Below are 21,373 nucleotides of genomic sequence, written 5' to 3' on the forward strand. Positions count from 1 at the left end.
TGCAGTGACTGGTACCAGAAGTCATTGCATTTAGTATAAATGTTATTTCACAGGAAATATATTGTATAGTATTCTGCAGAAAAAAATACGTATATTTACATATGTATAGTGGCTTATTGCTAATTACACTGGAATGTAGGCTATGGGTATACTCTTCAAGAACAAAGCTGAAAGTTGAATGCCCTCAACCACCTTGGGAAAGCATCTATAGTTTACTATCAGAGTGTAGCCCAGACAGTCTAGCATGGCTTACTGTTACTAGACTATCATTGCTTAATTTGAAATTATATTTTAAAAACTGATCTGGGGAAGGATTTTTGCAATATTTCCTTCCACCATGGAAAGTACTTGACAGTGGAAGGAAGGAATATAAACACCCACTTCAGGCAATTCTGACTAGATTTCTTGTAAAATCGTTTGTTAACCTTTTCCTTCTTTCAGGTGTCTTTTTTGCTTGCACAACCTCCTCTCTTACTTTCCATGAGCCTAGTTTTTCTACTGTTTGTGTCCTTTGGGCCATTTTCATCTCCCTCTTGCCAGGGAAACTAAACTGGGAATATTAAATACCCAAAAAATTAGTTTTATGGGGTTTTTTAAATGGAAAAGAGTTTAAAAAGTGTCCCGTGAGGGGCTGCTGGAATCAGGAGGTCAGCTAGGAGAGAAAGGTGGCCAGTTTTAAACTGCCCCTCCTCCCCCTCTGCTTTTCTTTTCCCTCCTGCTCTCCTTTCCCCTAACACACTTCCTGAACTAGAGTTCTTACATCAAGACCTTGAACTAAAGAATCTAAATGCAGCTCCTAGTTTAACTCCCTACTCAAGGACACATTTCAAAGCTGTCCAGCTGCTTCTTCAGCATTGCTGAATGCTGTGACTAGGCTGGCAGGGTGTCCGGAGTTCGGGCTTGCAGTTAGACTACTTACCTGCTAGCTTACCTGCAGGCAGTCTTAGGAGCACAGCTGGACCCCAACTGAGTTCTCCTGATTGGACAAATTGTGCAACTGGCTGAGGGGATCAACACAGACCTGCTCTTAAGACCAGCGGCGGGATGCTGGCTATTCAAAGCATTTGCCCACGGCTGCAATAACCCTTGTGCCTGCTTGTTCCCAGGCATGCCCCTGCCTTGCCTCACTCCAGGTAATTCAGTTCCGACCCGCGGCTCTGATTTGTGACCTCAGCTCTGACCCTTGGCTCTAGCATCTGGCCCCCGGGGACCTATTCCAGGCTACCAACCCCTCCTCCAACCACGAGGCAAGACCATCCACGCCCTGATCCCTGACACAGGGTAACCAGCAGTTTTCCTTTGAAGTTCTACTGCAAGAGAAGCACTAGCAGCAGGGCTTAAAGGGATGGTGCTGCTTTCTCTCCCAGCCCAGCCAAAGTATGCAGCAAAACTGGAGAAACAGCTGAGCAGCCTTGAAACATGACTGCAAGTTGGAAGCTCAACTAGGAGCTATATAAATGGGCTAATTCTGACGCTGCCTCAGCTATTGTATACGGTCTCCTCGCAATACAATTGGAGTTCGGGAATTGGAGCAGACATGCAAAGCACAGAAAGGCCACGCACACCCTGGCCAGTGATGAGCTCAGCTCTAGGGTGGTTCCCTGTACACTGGTATGAAGAGAGACAGATGGGGCTTTGTGAATTCTCATGTTCTCCCCACACGCGAGTTATAAATGCAATGACTGTTTCATCCTTAAGCCTCTAATTGCACAATGCAACCCCTCTGCAGCCTTGGGATATTAAACACACACACACACGCGTGCGCACATACATATATGTGCATATGTGTGGACATGCCTGTTTCGCTTTTCCCCCTGCCCATCTCCCTATTGCCCAGCTTAACCACTCAGGCAGGACACTGGGCTCAAATTTTCTTCAGTTTCTTCACAAGAACCCAAGATGAGGAATTTAAGAGAGGAAGGCTAGAGAGATAGACAGAAGGGAGTTTGGGCTGCAAACTAAGAAAGAGAATATAGCTATACATGTTCTTGCAGCTACATTTTTCAGCTACTAGATTTGTCTGTTTTAGAGTTCTAGGCAGTGTGTAATCCCTGGTAAACAAGTGAGGCAAAGCTGCATCTCAAGCATGGCAGTTTGTTTGTTCTGTTTTTTCCCTTAATAAATAAAGAGAAAGACTGATTCTAAAATTCCATATATCAGGGCATTGACTGCCTTTGCAACTGAAGCCTGTAATATTTTGCCCATTATGAAAATGGGTTTAAAAACCATTGTAGGGGAAAGATATTGAAACATTTCCCCTTATTTCTTTTATTTAACTCATTTACCATTGTGGGCGTAAGGATATATACAGGAAAGATACATTGAAGAAAAAATGGAGAGACTATTATTTGGCTTATTTGATTCCAAAGATTTCCTCTGTCCTTCAGATGAGACATTAATGGCCTGATCCAATGCCCACTGATGTCAAGGGGAGTCTCTCTCATGAATTGAAAGGACTTTGGAAGTCTTTTTGGCTTATGTCAGATGGTTGTCCAGCTGAAAGTTAAAGAATCTGTAACACTTTCAAAATAAGCAGGAGTATTTAATTAATTGTTTAATAAAGACTTTGAGATAGCTCAAGAACGTGCTCAATGAATTAGTATTGAAAGAGTAGCAAGGAGAGAGAATCTGCAGGGAATGAAGTTACTGCAGCCCAACTACTTGTAAGAGACGCATGAAATGATAACTATAGTTCTAGGAAGAAATGCTGCGGCTTATTTTCTAGCTGAAGAATGTTTCTCTAAGAGATTGCAGCACCGGGGGGGGGAGATGCCAAATTTCACTCAACATTTACTACCAATGTGTTTCATATTGTTTTATGAGTCATCAAAATTGCCTGAAATTTCAAAATATTCTCAGAGTAGTTTGTGAAATCCACTTCTAGCTCAAAATGTCAAGATTTCAAAATGCCACACATTTGAAATTTGCCAAAGAACTACGACAACCATCGCGTTGTTAATTTTGGAGAGAAAACAGAAAGGAGAGAGATACAGACATAAACATACACAATGGCAGGCGGTTACAGAAAATGCTAAGAATGTATGACCTTTGGATCCACCTCCAGAAGTGGTATGGGCATCCATACTAAATCATACACCCCGTTGTCTGTCAACCCCATTGGAGAGCATAATGTAAGCCAGCTTCCACACAGGGAAAGTAAATACAAAAGCATTTTTCAAAGCAATATTAACCACTTTAACAAAAATTACATATAGACCTGGTGATGTGGGAACCTTAAACATTTCAGAATCTGGATACTTACCCAAAGTACCTAAAACTATGGATGGTAGCAGCCCTCTGCTACATACAAACCTTCCCACCTTTACTAAGAGCAGTGGTTCTCAAAGTGTGAGGCACACCCCCTGAGAGGGGCACAGAGGAACATTCGGGGGGCGGGGCATATGGTGGGGCTGGGGCTTCCACCCCCACTCCACCCTCAGGCCAGCTCCACCTCCAACCCATTCATCCCCCAGTCCTGCTTCGCCTCCAGGTCCAGCTCCACCCCCACTCCCTGTCCGTCCCCAGACCAGCTCCACCTCTAGCCCCAGCTCCTCCCCCATCCCCACTTCCGTCCCCAGCTCTGCCTTCAACCCAAGCTCCACTGCTGAGGAAGTCTCAGCTATGCAGTAATGGGGGCGGGGGGAAGAAGTGGACAGATTCTGCTACTGTTAAGGGCGGGGGTGTGACAGGAAAAGTTTGAGCCCCACACCCCCGTGCTTTGGAGGCCCACTCTCCTCTCTGGTGTCTTCATAAGGCCACCAGGCAGGACCACTACACCCCTAAAACCCTGAAGGGACTTTGGGATGTGAAGTAGGCCCCTCCTCCCCCACCCCACACTTATGCAACAAATGTGACAGAGCCAGCAGCACCAACAAAAAATGGCTCCTGGTAGTTGGCTGGTAGGTTGTCTAAATTAAACATAAATCCTTAACATGGTTGCTACATACTTTTCTCTGTACACACAGGCAACTTATTTGGACCACAACCATGTATCACAACAATGCTTAAAACATACGTACTGTTGTAGCATGCACAGAGCATAGTTTCAATAAGAATCACTTTATATTTGTTATATGAAAATACCAAAAGCACAATAAAGGAAGATTTCATCCTTTAAAAAGCTATTATGATCCACACAGACATTGAGCTACAATTATGTACTGTAGATGGTAATTTTAGTGGAAACGAGGGACAATTAATCAAATGACCATTATACTACTGTGATCACCACTGTACCTCATACATTTAAATAATCAGATTCTTTCCTTTTTAAAAAAATCTTTTATTTTTACTCTTTTAAAAACACCTTTTGAATTTTCCATGGGAAAATCTTTACTTTTTTTCATGAGCTCTTCTATTTCCCTCTCTTCCCCTCCCCCCCTTTTAAAAAGCCAAATGCTGGAGTAAAATTCTCAGCATAGTAAGTGGGGATTTAAAAATTTCCACGGCAGCAGGACAATGGGAACAGTGTCAAAGCACAAAACAAGTTCAACAAATATTACCTGGGTGGTCTGTACAAGTAAGACATACTTTGCATGTCTGATTGGCTTCTGTTTTATGCTAAAATAATTTGGCTGACTTCCTAGAAGGTGACTGAATCGAAATGTCAGAAGATCATTTCCCCCCCCCCCCCCGCCTTTTCATTAAGCCCAAATAATACAAATATCCATCTTTTGATGCATACTGTGTGATACTTAATATCTGACTTTCTATAAACAAAAATAAAATCAAGTTATGTCTTAAAACTACTCGATAAAAATGACAGTTGAAAGTTTTTATACTGCATTTATTTTTAAAAAGCATTATGGACAAAATATTCAGCTGCTATAAATCAATATAGCATTGATTAGTCAATGAATCTATACTGATTTACACTAGCTGAGGCTTTGTCCCTGACAGTTTAAAATATTTCAGTCAAGGGTTTTTTGGGGGTTGGGGGAGGGCACTATTTCTTATCTTCAAAGCAAGCAAGCAAAGTGTGTTCTACCACATTAAAACAATATTTATACATTAATTTTGGCTCACCATCTATTTACACTGTTCCCATTGTTCTGTTGTGGGAGTGTTTAAATTACAATTGTATTTTCATTTAAAAAAAAAGAAAAAAAATGCAACATCAATAAAATTAACTCGGCCACTAATTTTCCTTTATCTACCAAGGAGAAAAGCTTCAATGAAATATTTCACCCTACCTTCAACACAAGTTTACTGTTACTATATTCTGCTTGAAAGTGTCCTTTTAACTCTTACCTTCACATTGTCTGGATGAAGTCCTCCAGGATGTTTGTCCATGTACTGACATAAATCAGTGTGCTGGAAAAAGTCAAAGGGGAAAAACTGTATTAATATCCCCAGGACTACAACAGATTAATATTCTTCCACTTCAAAGTCACTGTTTTCTCTGGACAGAGCAAATGGAAGTAGAACACATATTTTCTCAGTTATACCATGTCTTTACCTCCAGGCTCCATTCTTATTAAGCACCTCTATAACTTGACTCATAAGACTATTTATAAGAACTAAATTGTATCTAGTTTCCTTCTCATCTCTCCTGTACATGGTTAATTTATTAATTTACATCTCAATCTAGCATACACAATAGGTCATCTCTTAATTTATAAGACTCCATATTACCATCAATGCCTTATAGGTAACATCATGGGGTGGGGGAAATCATATAAGAAAAACATCACAAATCCTGCTCACGCTATTTATATAAAACACATTTGGAATCAATGTTTCATGTGAGTAAGTCAAGCAGGATTCTGGCCCAGGATTATTTATAAAAATTAAAATAGCTGTAGAACAGATTGCTGAATATTGTTCGGTACAAAAAAAAAAGATATGATGAAACATGGCAACACGCACATGTGTACATATGTGTGGACAATTATTAGACACGTCAGAAGCAGATTCATAGTGAAGATGTGTTGAGGTTTACACTTACAACAGAATTAAAATCAGTTTCTCACTTTAATTATTTAAATTTACCACAATAACTCTCCAGAAGACAACTGAATTCTCCATATAAATTCTTAGGAAACATTTGAAAACACTCTCTTTTTTAAATTTCCCCCCATTTTTTCCCTTCACATTTCTTTTGGCTCTCGCCAGTACACAACCTTTGTCAAGTAAGGTGGCATTTTGATTCTCTGCTCCGTATCCACAATGTAACTTCTGAAATTACAGTCAGGACTGAAAGAAAAAGTATCAGCTGGCATAACCGCCAACACACTGGAATTGATCTTTCCATTCGGGAACTTGGACTGCATCTGGGGGGGGGAAATCACCTAGCATTCCTGCACAAGATAGTTGTCAATGTATGCATTGCCTGCAGGGACAGGCCAGTTGGGTCTAAGCAGTGATCCAGGTGAGAGTCTTGGATATAAGTTTTCTTCCCCAAGCCAGGATAGTTTCTTGGGTCTTATTTTACTACCCATACTACACTAGGAACCTTTCTTATATGTTCATTCAGAAGCCTACTATATACCTGCCCACTAACATTTCCTCCAGATAGTATTCAAATTAATATAAGTAATAGCCACTCCATACTTTGTTGCCTTCTTGCTTCCACATCTAAGCTATCCTTTATTCTCACAACCCTTCTCCAGTGTGCCAATATTAGAAAATTATTGTGGGACTAAATAAAATTTGCTGAAAGTATTTTGAAATTGGTAAAAATGTAAATATATCATTTAAAACATTCTTTCTTTAATGCATGCTAAAAGATGCATAAATTCAGTTGGCTGGGCATTAGCATGTTTCCTTAAGAAACTATGCTGCGGCCTAAAGACAGCAAATATTCTGTGTGTAGTGGAAATTTCTAGGTCCTATAATGTTGTGTGTGTATATATCACAGGGAAAAGGAAGGGGAACCTATTCAAATGGGCATGAAGATATAAGCAATTTCCTCCCAAACACAGGCTACGAAGAGTAATGTTTATTGGTTTAATTTATACTGTAGTTAACATATCACTGAAGTAGTCTAACAAAGAAAATAAAAGGTTAGCTCATGCATTTACTTCCCCCATCAGTAGGGATGCCAATTTTGGTTGGACGTATTCCTGGAGGTTTCATCACATGACTTAGTTGTTAATTGAAAATTAATGTTTAATTCCTGGAGACTGCACGACAATCCTGCAGGGTTGGCAACCCAACCCGTCAGTGTTAGTGAGAGTTAGTTAAATTGTATTTTGCACACAGGTTTATACTTTAAATGTGATCCTTTTACTTTCATTTTTTCCAGCTCTAAAATCCACTTCAGTATTGGCTCCCCCATCTTTGCCTCCAAATCTTCTGGGACCATAGCAAGAACTAGCCAATCACTCTTAACAATTCATTACTACATTGAACATTCAAGATTCTGTTTAATTGATTGATGATTATGCTTCCTTGATGTTGATATAAAGTCACCTTTATCACCTTTTAGGTGCTGAGTGATTGATATTGCTTGAGCACTAACTCTAGCACAAACATATAATGCCTTTTGGCAAAACATCTGAAACATCATTCCTGCAATGAGGTAAATGTTTCTTTTCCAGTTGGTGTGGAGTAAGGTTGTTCCTCTCAATCTCTCTCCTATTATAGCAGAAGAACGGCAACCTCCATGGAATAAAATTTTATCTTGTTTAACTTTAATGTGAATTTTTGAATAAAGACAATTTCCAGTGTTTTTGATAGAAGTCTTAGTCAAATTTTTTGACAAAAACCTCACTGAAATTTCCTTTTTAAAAATGCATGATGAGAGACGAGCATTGCCCTATAGCATGTATATTATAGACATACATGCATTTGACAGCCCTGTCACACCTGCCCACATCACTGTGGATTCTCATACCTAACAGGGCTGCAGTTCAAGCAACCTGGATTTCCCCTGCAGTTCAGCCTTCTAGCCACTGAGGCTAGCATGGCACAGGATGAGCAGAGAGCCTTATTGACTCCTCCATCCCTCCCTGCTCTCCACATCTGGCTTGCAGTCAGCCAACAGAGGAGAAAGTGTAAGAGATGTAGGGTGTAGGCCATCTAGCCTAATGGTCACAGTGGGGCTGGTGTTATCAAGTAAAGGACGATCACAAAGAGGTAGTCAGCACACAGGGATCAGAGTAATTGCTAGAGCCAGGATCAATAGGCAAGAGCCAGGGTCAGAGTCAGGCCGGGGTCAGAGACCGGAGATCAGAGAGAGGTAGTTACCAGGATGGAATTAGGAAGCAAGAGTCAGGGTCAGAGTCTGACATGGGGGTCAGAGACCAGAGATCAGAAAGCAAAGTGAGGTCTGGAATCACAGCAAGCCAGAGGTCAGCATGGTTGCTCAGACAACTTCCTGGGGCATCCTCCAGGGGTAAATAGTGAGCATGAGCCAATCAAAAGGCTGCAGCGTGCTGTTACTCTGGACCCTTTAGACGGTACGTCCTGCAGCGCTTCTTCTCCATCGTGCTTCTTAGACGTGGTTCTATGTGGCCTCCCAGCGGCAACGTGGGAATGTCAGCTGCCCCAGACTCTGCAGACCCAGGCTCTAGTCCTGCAGATCCTTGCAGGGAGGAAGCACCAACAGTCACTCCAGTTCCATCCAATCCACGTCCTATCCAAACACCAACAAGCTGCAGATAGAGAGATCTCTTAAGCTACTCCAAGAACTCCACTGTCCCTGATCCACCAGCAGTCCAATATCTACTCCAGGCAACCCTCCTGGCTGCCTAGTAACTTCCACATCAGAACAACATCTTTCTTTCTTTAAGGAAGACCTCTTGAACAAATTCTCCAAGATACTAAGCACTAGCGTGACCAGACAGCAAGTGTGAAAAATCGGGATGTGGGTGGGGGGTAATAGGAGCCCATATAAAAAAAAGCCCCAAATATCAGGACTGTCACTATAAAATCGGGACATCTGGTCACCCTACTAAGCACCAAAGAACCTATAAATATCTGGGATGTAGGTCTTGATACAGTTATTTCCCTTTGGTTGTAGCCAGTTGTGAGGATGATCACATTCTCCATTTATCTTTCAGTTAGTACTCTGTATAGTTTCTCAGAACACAAATGACATCTATAATTGTGATTTTAGTTACAGTTGCTAATCTTCCTTCCAGATTCTACAGCCAGAACAACTGGTAGTGTTGTGTTCTACATCCGTGGTGCTCTCTTTCAGGCATGAAAATTGATTGGTTGCATTTGTCTGTACTGAAATTCTATGCTAGCAGTGATGCATGCTATGGCAGAGAACCCAGAGGTCCACGCTTTGCTATGAGAGCAGCACAGGCCCTCTTCACATGTTCATCTCCCCCTTTCACAATTCCAGACACATGGAAACCTCTAATACCTCTTCACCCAAACAATGGAAAGAAAAACAAAAACAACCCCCATTTTTGGACAAACTTCAAAAGTTTGCTCTAATGGGATACTAACTAGCAGTCTCCAACATCACCAGGCATGGGAAAGCAGCCTGTCCCCCATATAATGCAGAGGGGTAAGATGTTGTTCTGTATTAAAAGAAAGAAGCAGGTAGGTGTTACCAGTTACTGTTCTGCTCTCAGTCAGGGACTCAGTGAATGCACACACAATTCCATGCTTAACACAGGAGAACTGCCAGCATGCAACTTCTGCGGGGTGTAACCTGAGGTTATTACTTTGAACACCCAACGGTCTGAGGTTAGCCAAGACCAGGCCGACCGGAAGGGGCGGAGGCTGTCGAGGAAAGAGTGGGAGGGTGGATCCTGGGAGGTGACTGGGGCATCGTCCTCAAGTGCACCCTCAAAATGACTGCTTCTGGCCTCCTTGGCTTCTGAAAGGCTTGGGCTGAGCAGACGAACGGGAAGACGGGTGTCATCACTTAGACCCCTTGTCTCTATCCTTTCTCCTGTAAGTGCCCAGCCGAGGAGTCCCCCAGGACCTAGCCTGCGGAGGCAAAAGGTAGAACGGCTTCCTGGCCTGCTGTGGAATATGGATGCCCAAGCAGCGGAGGGTGGAACGGGAGTCTTTAAGGCCATAGAGTCTCGAGTCCGTGAGCTCGGAGAAGAGCCCCATCCCTTCAAATGGGAGGTCCTGTATAGTGACCTGCATCTCCTGGAGCACTGCAACCAGGAGCTCCGCTTCATGGCCACCGCGGAAGCAACCACCCCTGCCACTGAGACTCATTGCATTCCAGGCCATCTGAAGGGCCCCCCTTGCCACTCCTGTGCCTTCATCCACCAAAGCGGCGAATTCCTGGGCTCAATCCTGCAGGAGGGCCTCCTTGAATTTGTTAAGGGAGTCCCACAGCTTAAAATTGCACCTGCCTAACACGGCTTGGTGGTTAGACACCCGAAATTGCAGGCTTGCCATTGAATAAATCTTTCTGCCAAATAAGTCTAGTCTCTTGGCATCTTTGTTTTTCAGCGTGCCAATGACTTGGCCCTGCTCAGCACCAGCCAGTCCCTTTAATTAACAGAGGACACGACCAGTGACGCCGCTGGAGGATGTGTATGCAAGTATATATGACGTTTTTGAAGGGACATAATACTTCTTTTCTGCCTTCTTGGAAGTCGGCAGAAGAGGGGGTCTCCCACAGCGATTTGGCAATCTTAAGGACCCCTGGGTGGACAGGCAGCACAACCCATGCCAGGGTGGAGGAGGAGGATATAATGTTAAAGAGGTCATCAGACTCCTCTGCAGCCTCCTCAATTTTTAAGTTCAAGTTGGTAGCCACCCTCTTAAGAAGGGCCTGGTGCTCCTTGAAGTAGTCAGGGGGGCTGCCCATTTGGGAACCCGCCACCACTTCATCCAGAGACGACAATGACGAGTGCACCACTGGGGTAGGGGCGGGTTCCCCTTCCTTCTCCGGGGACGTCTCCTTAGGTGCTGGAGTCTGATGCGTTGCCCCCATGTCGGATTCGATACCATGTTCCGACTCCGCTGCCGACAGCAGTTTGTCCGAGGCGGCCAGGGAGGACTGGTGGGAATACAGAACCAGCATTATGGGCACACCCCACAGTTCCAGTACGGCCATTGAAATGAGGAGGGAATTGCTCGCTTGCATGATTCTAGTAGTATAGGGCAATGGAACTGAATACTGGCACCATTTTCCACAGGCAGTGGTGATTTTAGCTGATACCTCACTCCTGAGGATAACCGAGGCAGAGAGAGCATAGCTGCTGGTGGTGTTCAGATGCCACCCGGGCCCCTATGCTGCTAGCCTGTGCACTGCACTGGTGCCTGCTGAAGTAACTGGAGAGAAAGTGTCCTATCGCAGCAGAAGAAATGAGGCAACCCTCCCCAGAAACCTTCAGCAGAGGACTGCAGAGTACCTCCATGAAAGTTTCACTGAGATCTCTACGGAGGATTCACGGGACTTATCGGTGCACATAAACAAACTGCTCCGTGTCACCCCTAAGTCTAGAGGGGAATGAAAAGCAGATAGCAACTCTACCTCTGTTGGTTGTTCCACTACAAGTAAAAATAAGCACATTAAAAGATGTGTCCTGCTACCTTAGGGGTGCCATCCCTGTAATCTCAAAGTAAACTGCATACTTACCAGAGGTTCCTTCCCCTGCATCAGGCTCACCTGTGCTCAACTGTCAGGACTGGCTGGACTGCAGTAGAGTCAAAAATAGGTCCTGGCTTGCTCTACAGCTGGATCCCCCAGTCGCCAGTCCCCCATATTCCTCCTCCTCCTCCTCCTCCATCTCCTCACTGTTCACAGCAAGGGACTGTGACTTGGGCTTCTCAGAAGTAACCACAGTGCTCTTGAGCGGGGAGGCGGGAGTCCTCCACCAAGGATGGCTTGCAGCTCTTCGTAAAAGCAGCAGGTCTGCGGCTCAGCACTGGATCTATTGTTGGCCTCCCTGGCCTTCTGGTATGCCTACCGCAGCTCTTTGGCTTTCACGTGGCACTGCTGTTGGTCTCTGTTGTAGCCTTCCCGCACTCCCCGAGCAATCTGCTCGTAGAGATCCACATTTCTACAGCTGGATCAGAGCTGTGCCTGCACAGCTTCTTTTTCCCACAGGCCCAGGAGATCCAAATACCTCCTGTGTATTCCAGGCAGGTGCATGTCTGAAGAGTGTAGCCAGCATGGTCAGCTGGGAAGTTACACTCAGCAATGGAGAGCTGGTAGGTGTGGGGTCTTAAAGGGGCGGGGTGGCTTCCTGTCCACCTGACCCCTGGGCAGCAGAGTTCACAACGGTGACCAGAGCGGTCACTGTGGGGCATTGTGAGACAGCTGATGTTGGCCAGTAATAGTCAATGTAAGTAACGCGGTGTCTACACTGACTGCATTGACCTAACTACAATAGAACCTCAGTTATGGACACCTCAAGAATGGATGTCAGACCTATCATCTGTTTTGGCGATCAGGAAGGAATTTTTTCCCCTTGGGCCAAACTGGCAGGGACCGGAGGGTTTTCTGCTTTCCTTGCTGCATTGTTAGAGGAACAACTGGTGTAAAAGGAGTAGAATAGGAGTTTTATTATTAGGAGGTAATAAGGGAATGCTTAGTTCATCACAGTTTACAGCTGGTATCCAGGGCAGATAAAGGCTAAAAGAGCCAGTTCCCAGAGGTAAATGAGACCCAGGATATGGCTGAGGGTCCCTTTGCCTGTAAGTAGAAGGGGAGACTTGAAATCTTCACAGACTGAGATTCCCCTTGGTATCCTTTATCCCCTCACGGGAGGGAAGGCGAAAGGATTCAGAAGTGAGCTAAGTTCTACGGGTTGGCTGAAGACTGTCTACCCCCTTATTGGTTATATAGTGGGAGGCTTGTAATGCTGCACTGGACCCAGTTTGATGCTTGTTATGTGAGAGGGGGTGGGTAAATAGTTTCCCTCCCCCACTAGTTAAGTTCATAAATCTGTGGCCTGCCACTTAAAATCCATCCCTTTGTCTCTCTTTCATTCACCTGCCTGTCTTGATCAAGGCCAGCAAGCTGCAGCAGAGGTGTTTTATGCACACCACTGCAGCCTCACTTAGTGAGGCTGTAATCGGCTTCCACGACACCTGCACCCCACGGTGTGTGGAGGGTCCAGCTGCTCCATTCCCACTACTATCCCTGTTGGACCCAACTCCAAACCATTCAGCATGATGTTGCACAAGGAACCTTTGAGAGCACTGTCCTCAGTCATAGGCCCTTGTTGGTTCTGCTGTGTCTAGGAGACTTCCATACCCACAGGAAGGAAAGAAAAAGAATGGCCTCATAATGTAGACATTTTTCCCTTTGTCACTTCTACAACTTCCGTTTTCTGTCTGTGCATGCTATCATAGAATCATAGAATATCAGGGTTGGAAGGGACCTCAGGAGGTCATCTAGTCCAACCCCCTGCTCAAAGCAGGACCAATTCCCAACTAAATCATCCCAGCCAGGGCTTTGTGAAGCCGGGCCTTAAAAACCTCCAAGGAAGGAGACTCCACCACCTCCCTAGGTAACGCATTCCAGTGCTTCACCACCCTCCTAGTGAAATAGTGTTTCCTAATATCCAACCTAGTCCTCCCCCACTGCAACTTGAGACCATTGCTTCTTGTTCTGTCATCTGCCACCACTGAGAACAGCCGAGCTCCATCCTCTTTGGAACCCCCCCTCAGGTAGTTGAAAGCAGCTATCAAATCCCCCCTCATTCTTCTCTTCTGGAGACTAAACAATCCCAGTTCCCTCAGCCTCTCCTCATAAGTCATGTGCTCCAGACCCCTAATCATTTTTGTTGCCCTCCGCTGGACTCTTTCCAATTTTTCCACATCCTTCTTGTAGTGTGGGGCCCAAAACTATTATTTAGCTCTGTTGTATTATCTAATTCTGTATAGCAATTTGAGATACAGCCCCAAGACATTTTACAATATAACACTGTATTATCCTGTAGTCTTAGCATCCAATGTACTATAAATCTGTTTTGTTTTTTAAAACTAATATCCCATGGACACAAAGGATCAAATTCCACCTTAATTTACACACAGTCAAGCAATACTGAATAATAATTTTTCTATGATGCATTCCCTTCTAGGGTCTCAAAACACTTTTCAAACCTTAATGAAAAGAGGTGAACACCCCCCATTTTATAACTGGAAAGAAAGAGACAGATTAAATGACTTGCCCAAGACAATACCTTGGAGTCTTTGAGAACGTTTCAAAGGCAGCAAAATTACATGGGATTAACAAAGAGCAGGATTTGGCACAAGAAATATAGGATTAAAGGATAAGGATATAGGATTTAAAAGCCGTACTTGGACTATCATTGTTTGTTTTGTTATTTTTCTCTGTAAACTGCCACAACAAATTTAAATTATTTATGCAAATAACCCATGGGGCAATATTTCATAACGTAATTAATTGGTTTTTGCTTGAAATGTGTTGCAGAATGTGACAGGTGATTCTTATTCAGTAAAACCACGATGTACATCTGCAGACATGTGTGCGCACAAGCAATTGTAAAGGGAGAAATAATCAGACAGAGAAAAGTTTATGTAAACTGTAATCTACTTCTGGTGAAGAGGGAATATGTAAATACATAAAATCAGAAACAAGGGTTAAACATTTAGGTCCTCCCCCACCTTGCAACAAGGATTCAAATTATGAATAGATGAGTAAGCCACAAAGTACAGATGTCCAAGGACATGCTTTCGTGACTTATTTTAAAATCAAATATTTTGCCTTTTGACTTTAGCCAGTTTAGAGATATTTGAGAATCCACTATCAAACATGCAACAGCTCGCACAGAAAGGCTAGGAAATCTCTCACTAAAGATATAGTAAGTCACAGAAAATGAACTCTCTCTCACAAGCCTTTCTATAATAATTTTACTAATAAAGTATTCTTCTAATTTGATTAGTCATTTCTATTCCCCGTGCAGTATAATCTCTCTCTCTCTCCTCTTCCTCAATCATGATAAAGCTACATGTGACTTTGCTGTCCCATAATTCTGCCTAATTGGTTTCAGCTGTCATTTCTGAAACTGAAATGGCTGGACAGCCCGGGGCTTGTGAATGGAAAAGGAAGCATTTCCAACCACATTCCCATCATGTAAAACCAGCAATGTGAAAGAGCTCTTCCATTAAAACAAAAACTGTACTATTTGGCTTCTGGCAATGACATCATGCAGCAGACAGATTGTATTGTTTCACTGAGGCAGCAAGACTGTTTCAAGCCATTCTTTCCTGATAAAAAGAGTGCACACATTATTTATGCCCTAGCAGTTTTACTGACTGAAATAGTTTCCCATTTTCATTAACAAATTCTTAAACTGACAATACAGTTTACCAAAAACATTGATAGCTGCAATAACATTTAAAATGGAGGTTATAAAAGATCACAGGAAAGTTAATTTTATTTAAATGGAATCTATAAAGTAATCTGTTGATTGTTTTAGTACAGTTTTAGTCATCACTTTTGAAATTTCTGAAGCTTCTAAAATGTCATAGAACGCTGCACCATGGAAAGCAATGGAAATATTTGTACAATGATGTTCTCTATTCCCTTATATTGGAAAGGAAGAGGTTCACCACATCAGTAAGAAAGAATCCTCCTGCAAGTTATTTCACAAAGTGATACTCATGCAATCTTCAGACAGAGAAGGGGTGGCAACAGGAGCAGCAGGGCTGAAGCAGCAAGGGGTCAAGGAGAAGAACATATATGAGGGATTTAAAAAAGAAAGAAAGTAACACCACATCTTTGAAAACAATTTTGCTAATAGATGTCTCTAGTGTCTTGGAATTCCCACAAACTAGCAACAAGGACAAATTTACTCAGAAACACATGAGTGATACTGTATAGAAGGAAAAAAGCACATAATTTATGCACCAAGTCTAACCAAGTGTTCTGTAAAGCAAACAGATGTGCCACTGATATGTGATTTTCTTATGGGTTTGGTGGTTCTTTGAGGAAAAATTTTTTTGGTTATTAATTAACGCAAAGTTTCCTTTACGTACATGGAGAACTCCTGGATTTGTGCTACGGACATAGATTACTTTCAGAGAAGGCTGAACCATCTTTGTGGAGGGAGTTCCTAGATGTAAACTCCAAAATACACGTTCCATAGAATTGGGGAAGCAACAGGGGAGTCCATGGCTTACTCTTGCACTTTCCTGACGGACATAAATCCCCTCCTCTCCATATCTCTGTACCTCACCCATCCTCCATCTCCTCCAGGGACATTTATGTCCACATACTTTTGCTTGGAAACATGTAGCTAATATGTGTGAACAAACACCACATTAAAATTTAAAGTAAAACAATTAAGATACATAAACTTATAATAATGCAATTTCAAGTGTACTTCAAATGTAAGGAGAGGAAAATGTAAGGTTCTCATAGCAATATAAACTCAGCCAAACCGCACCTCCTACAATATAAACAATAATAAATAGTATTAAATTAAACATTTATAAAGAAAGAGGAATAGAAGACATTGCATATGCCCAATATACTTATATTGGTAAGAGAACTGTAGCTTATTCACTTCCTAAGTTTTGAGTGTTTTAAATAACAAACAAGGTTAGAGCAACATATGTTTTAATATTTTAGTTTCCTTGTTTCTTCCCCAAACTCCCACCCCCAGGAACAGCAGACAAAGTGAAAGGATGCCATAAAGCACCTACCACTTTATACTTTGGTAGCAATTTACACCTGAGGATCACAAAGCATTTTATAAACATTGATTAATCAAACCTCACCATTCCTCTTTGAGCCAAGGCGCTGGGTCGGGGGCTGCACCGCGCAGCTCTTGGAAGCCGCAGCATGGCCTCACTCCGGCTCCTACGCGCTCCAATGGGAGCTGCAGGGGCGGTGTCTGTGGATGGGGCAGCATGCAGAGCCACATGACCATGCCTCCGCGTAGGAGCCGGAGAAGAGACATGCCACTGCTTCTGGGAGCCGCTTGAGGTAAGCACCGCTCGGAGCCTGCACCCCTGCAGAGCCTGAGCCTCTCCCCAATCCCCTGCCCCAGCCCTGATCCCCCTCCCGCTCTCCAAACCCCTCGATTCCAGCCCAGAGCACCTTCCTGCACCCCAAACCTCTCATCCCCAACCCCATCCCAGAGCCCGCACCCCCAGCAAGAACCTGCACCCCTTCCTGCACCCCAGCCCTGATCCCCTTCCTGCCCTCCAAACCCCTCAGTCCCAGCCCAGAGCACCCTCCTACACCCCAAACTCCTCATCCCCAGCCCCACCCCAGAGTCTGCACCCCCACCCCAATTTTGTGAGCATTCATGGCCTGCCATATAATTTCTATTCCCCAATGTGGCCCTTGGACAAAAAGTTTGCCCACCCCGACTTACTGATATGTGAGGAAGATTGAGACACCCTGCAAACCAACTTTGAACAGTGGCAACACAGTTCTGAACTGGGGGTATTTAGAGGGAATGATGGTAAGACTGAGGCTTTGATAACTGAGGGAGGATGATCTACCCCATACAAAATATTATAGGCACAGGAGAGCTAAGAAGCGTGAAAGAATTTAAATACTGAGGATCAGTGGTTGCTGACAATGGTGCCCTTCTAAGTGATGCCTGGCATCGTACCAAAGCTGCTTGATGAAAATGGCAGGAGCTGACCCCAGTTCTCTGTGATAAAAAGCCGCCAATAAAGTTAAAAGGTAGAAGTATAAAACTGTAATTTGACTCATCCTAACGAATGGAACAGAGAGTTGGCTAGCTGCAAGAAAAATCAGTATGCTTTCTACTACGGAAATGAAGTTGTTGAGATGGTCAAATGGTTGGACACTCTGGATAGGAAACAAAATGAGGTAAGGAAGAGGCCTAATGCTGGTTGCCCCCAATTAAAGATAAGTTGAGGGAGGCTAGGCTATGTTGGTATGGGCATATCCAGCACAGACTTGGGAGTTATATTGGTAGGATGGCCCTTACAATGATCATGGATGGAAGATGATCAAGGGAGAAGTCGAAGACTTGGTTCATCAGCAGACCTTAGGAAGACCAATTTGCACGACAGCCAGGTGTACAATCACAAGTTTTTGAAGAAGGCTAGAAGAGTTGCCAACCCCAAATAGGGAAGTGACAAGAAAGACGACAACAATGACAAGCTCGAGCAGATTTAGCACGGATATGTCTACAGAAGCTGGGAATTGCCCCACCACTCCCATTAGTGGCCTGAAGCACCTTTAACCTGCATTACATTCAAGGAGAGTCAACACTGCAGTTACAGGGCCTAACCATTTAGGGCCTAATTTTCAGAGGTGCTGAGCATTGACTTCAATTGCAGTTAAAGCTACTCACCATCTCTAAAACTCAGACCCTTAAGGATTTTACCTCTGCCACAGGCTTGTTCTACACCATCATTCAAACCACTTAATCTCTCTTTGCCATATTTTCCCCATCTGTAAAATGGGACTACTACTACTATATTATATCTCGGTCTCATCTGTAACACTATTTGAGAGGTGTTGGGAAGGTAAAGTCACTACTCCTCAAGTGCTTTGAGATCCTCAGATAAAGGTCACTGCAGGTGTATTATGAAGAAATATTAGTTAAAGAAAGTACATAGATACCAACTATGTTATTTCAGTTAGGCAGTTAGCATCATATTGCAAAATATTAGAAAGACTTTCTACCTGGCATGCTTAGAACAAAGAGGGAGATCCTCAGCTTATGTAAATTTTCTTAGGCCTATGTTCCTTGAAGTCAGTGGTCTTATAACAATTTACACCTGTTGGGAATCTCCCATGTCTTTATTAAATGCTTAGAATACAAATTTATTTTTTATTTTACAAAATATTATAACAAAGTAATTAGCCCTCTATGAGGATTAGCCACTTATAAAAGGTCAAATTGAAAAATTCATCTGCTTTTGTGTTGGGTGCACTAAAAAGAGCATTAACCTATTCAAGAGCAAAAACTGTATCTTTATAACTTCACAACTCTTTAGAAGTTGCAAGGAAGAAATCTGTACCTTTGGGCAGGCAGCAAGCATGAAAAGTTTCAGCCCCAAAGGAGAATTTCTGAGAAAGTTTCAAGCAAGAAGTTGTTATATTGAAACTCCTGAAGTAAAGACTATGCAAGTCACTACTAGGCGACCCCTATAATAGACCTTGACCACATTTCACCACATCCCTCAGATTCTTCTCCATGAGAGTTGGACCTGTCAACATCAGAAACACTTGGATTCTTCAGAGCAGGAAGGGACAGAGTCATGCAAATACTTTTTATAGGTGGGTATTTAAATGGAGAACAAGGCCTGCACATTTCATTACTAGACAGCCCTCTGAACTGGCCAAGCAGACATTTGACTCTCAGGCAACTTGGTCTCGATAGTCAGTGGGATTCCCCCACAAGGTTGATGCAAACTTTGCAAGAACACATGCTTTGAGTTCTAGACTTCAAGGGAGCCAAGGGAACAAATGTGGAATTTGCAGCCTATTTCCTTTCTGCACAAAATAGAAGAAATGAAAAAATATGAAAAGAGAGAAAGTTTTCTTTTAAATATTGGCTGCACTAATTGTTACTGAAATTTTAATTGTGTCATTTCCAGTTGGGCTTCTTAATGACTTTTTTAAACTGCAGAATGGTTACATTCAGAGGCACAAAGCAAAGGTAACTGGAATTGACTCTTTTTATCAGACATTTGTTTTCAAAATATTTCTTATATAAATTTACTGTCAATCTGATTAAACTGAATGTGAAAGGCTGCATATAGGCTAATCTAGAGAAATTGCCTGTTTTCAGGAAAGATAAAATACAGGCAATGATTTGGGGGGGGGATTAAGAAATATGTAATTAAGGAGATTTAGAAACATGATAAGCGTTTTGTTGGGAAATAATTTCCCCTTTCTTTTGCTTCCAAGAGGCCCATTCAATTAAAAAAATTGTCTCAGACTTTAATTCTGTACCAAATTAGAGACAGCTTCTCATTTTAAGGGTCCCCTGAACTAAACAATAGTAGCAACCCACATTATTAAAAAAATCACTGAAAATTTTTAATGAAATTGGATAATCTTTACATTTTATTAACAGCTGAAATATTAGGTCAGTTTTTAATTTAGACAAAGAGTTAGGCAATACTGGCTTATTACTGAAACTAAAAAGATGAATGCTGTGTGGGACGCAGCCAGGATAATATTTATGGTAGATTTGCAATTGAAGACAAACTCTTCAGGACAATATTTTAGAAATTTTAAACATACTTTTTAAAAGTATTTGTTTAAATAAAGAGTATTTTAAAGTAATTGCTATCCATGGAAAGCACAAATTTCTCATTTAGGCCCTGATCCAGCAAAGTACTTATACACATGCTTCACTTTAGGCATAAGAATAATCCCATTCACTTTAATGGGGCTACTGATGTGCTTAAAGTTAAACATATAATTAATCATTTTGATGGATGGGAACTAAATTATAAAAATGTATCATGTTTAAGTAAATAAAATATTTCCAGTGAGATTTGTCAACAGACAGGGCAGCTCACTTATTTCTAAAGATTTCATTTACCTGTTTGACTCAAAAACTATCTGTCCTTGAATGCTTAGATTTTTTTGGTCAAACTTAACATTTATACAGAGTTTATAAAAGGGTCAATAGATGTAAAGCATGATACAGAGATAAGCAATGTATTATGATTATAGGAATATCAGTGGAAGGTGTTATAAATGGTTATAATCCATAGTTACAAGCAATTTATTGAGCTGTTGCACTATCATAATTGATTAACCATTTGTTAAAACATATATTCATCATTTATTAATGTTTGGGTCAGTCCATCCAATTTCAGTTGTGAGAGAAATGAAAAAAAGCAGAAAAACCCATTGAAATTCCACAACGTTTGTCTGGAGGGGCCGGGATTGAATGCCCTCCTAAGTAGCATCATTACCCCTCCCTCTAATTCTATGGAAACCCTTCAATATGCCCAGCTAATCTTCTCTCCCTCTCAGACACTGTCTACTTTTCACATTCATGTCTTCGTTCCTTCCTTCTGACTCCTATGTCTATAACTCCCTTGTCCTCCTTGTGTGCCAAGCAAACTTCCTTTTTCTCCTTCAGAAATCCCTGCAGAAATCTCACTTCCTCAAGCTAGTGTTGTTTCCATCACCAAACTGCACTCCAGCTTTAGCAGGACCTGGTCTCATATCTACTCATTTGAAAAACAATGCTCTCCCTAGAGCAGTATTCCCTTATCACCTGTTCTCCATCTATAGGATTTCCTCTCCCTCTGCTCCTCCACCCATGTTCTATTGGCTTTTTCATTGTGTGGTCCAATGTAAATGTTGCTCCTCTGTGCAGGGACCTTGGGACCAATGGGGTAAAAGAAATGGGAAAAGCAGCTCTCTCCTCCCCTAGTAAAAGCAAAGGGAGAGCTCCTCGCTTCACCCCTTTCCCAGACTTGGGGGAACCCTGCTCCCTCAGCTCTCCCCCTCCTTTCTGGCTGGTGAAGGAAGGACTCACTAAACAGGCAATCTGAGGTGGAGCAGCAGGAG

The 21,373-nt window shown here is 42.7% G+C and overlaps 1 protein-coding gene across 1 annotated transcript in view; it reads right to left on the bottom strand.

The window, feature by feature from the left end:
* Positions 1-21,373, bottom strand: part of CDK14 (cyclin dependent kinase 14) — a 411,838-nt gene that overhangs the window by 156,023 nt on the left and 234,442 nt on the right. The window contains exon 7 of the mRNA XM_065399167.1: positions 5,251-5,313. Coding sequence (XP_065255239.1) covers positions 5,251-5,313 — 63 coding nt within the window. The remainder of the gene's footprint in view (positions 1-5,250; positions 5,314-21,373) is intronic.

The sequence above is a fragment of the Emys orbicularis genome, chromosome 2, assembly GCF_028017835.1.
Source record: "Emys orbicularis isolate rEmyOrb1 chromosome 2, rEmyOrb1.hap1, whole genome shotgun sequence".
NCBI classification, from domain to species: Eukaryota; Metazoa; Chordata; order Testudines; family Emydidae; genus Emys; species Emys orbicularis.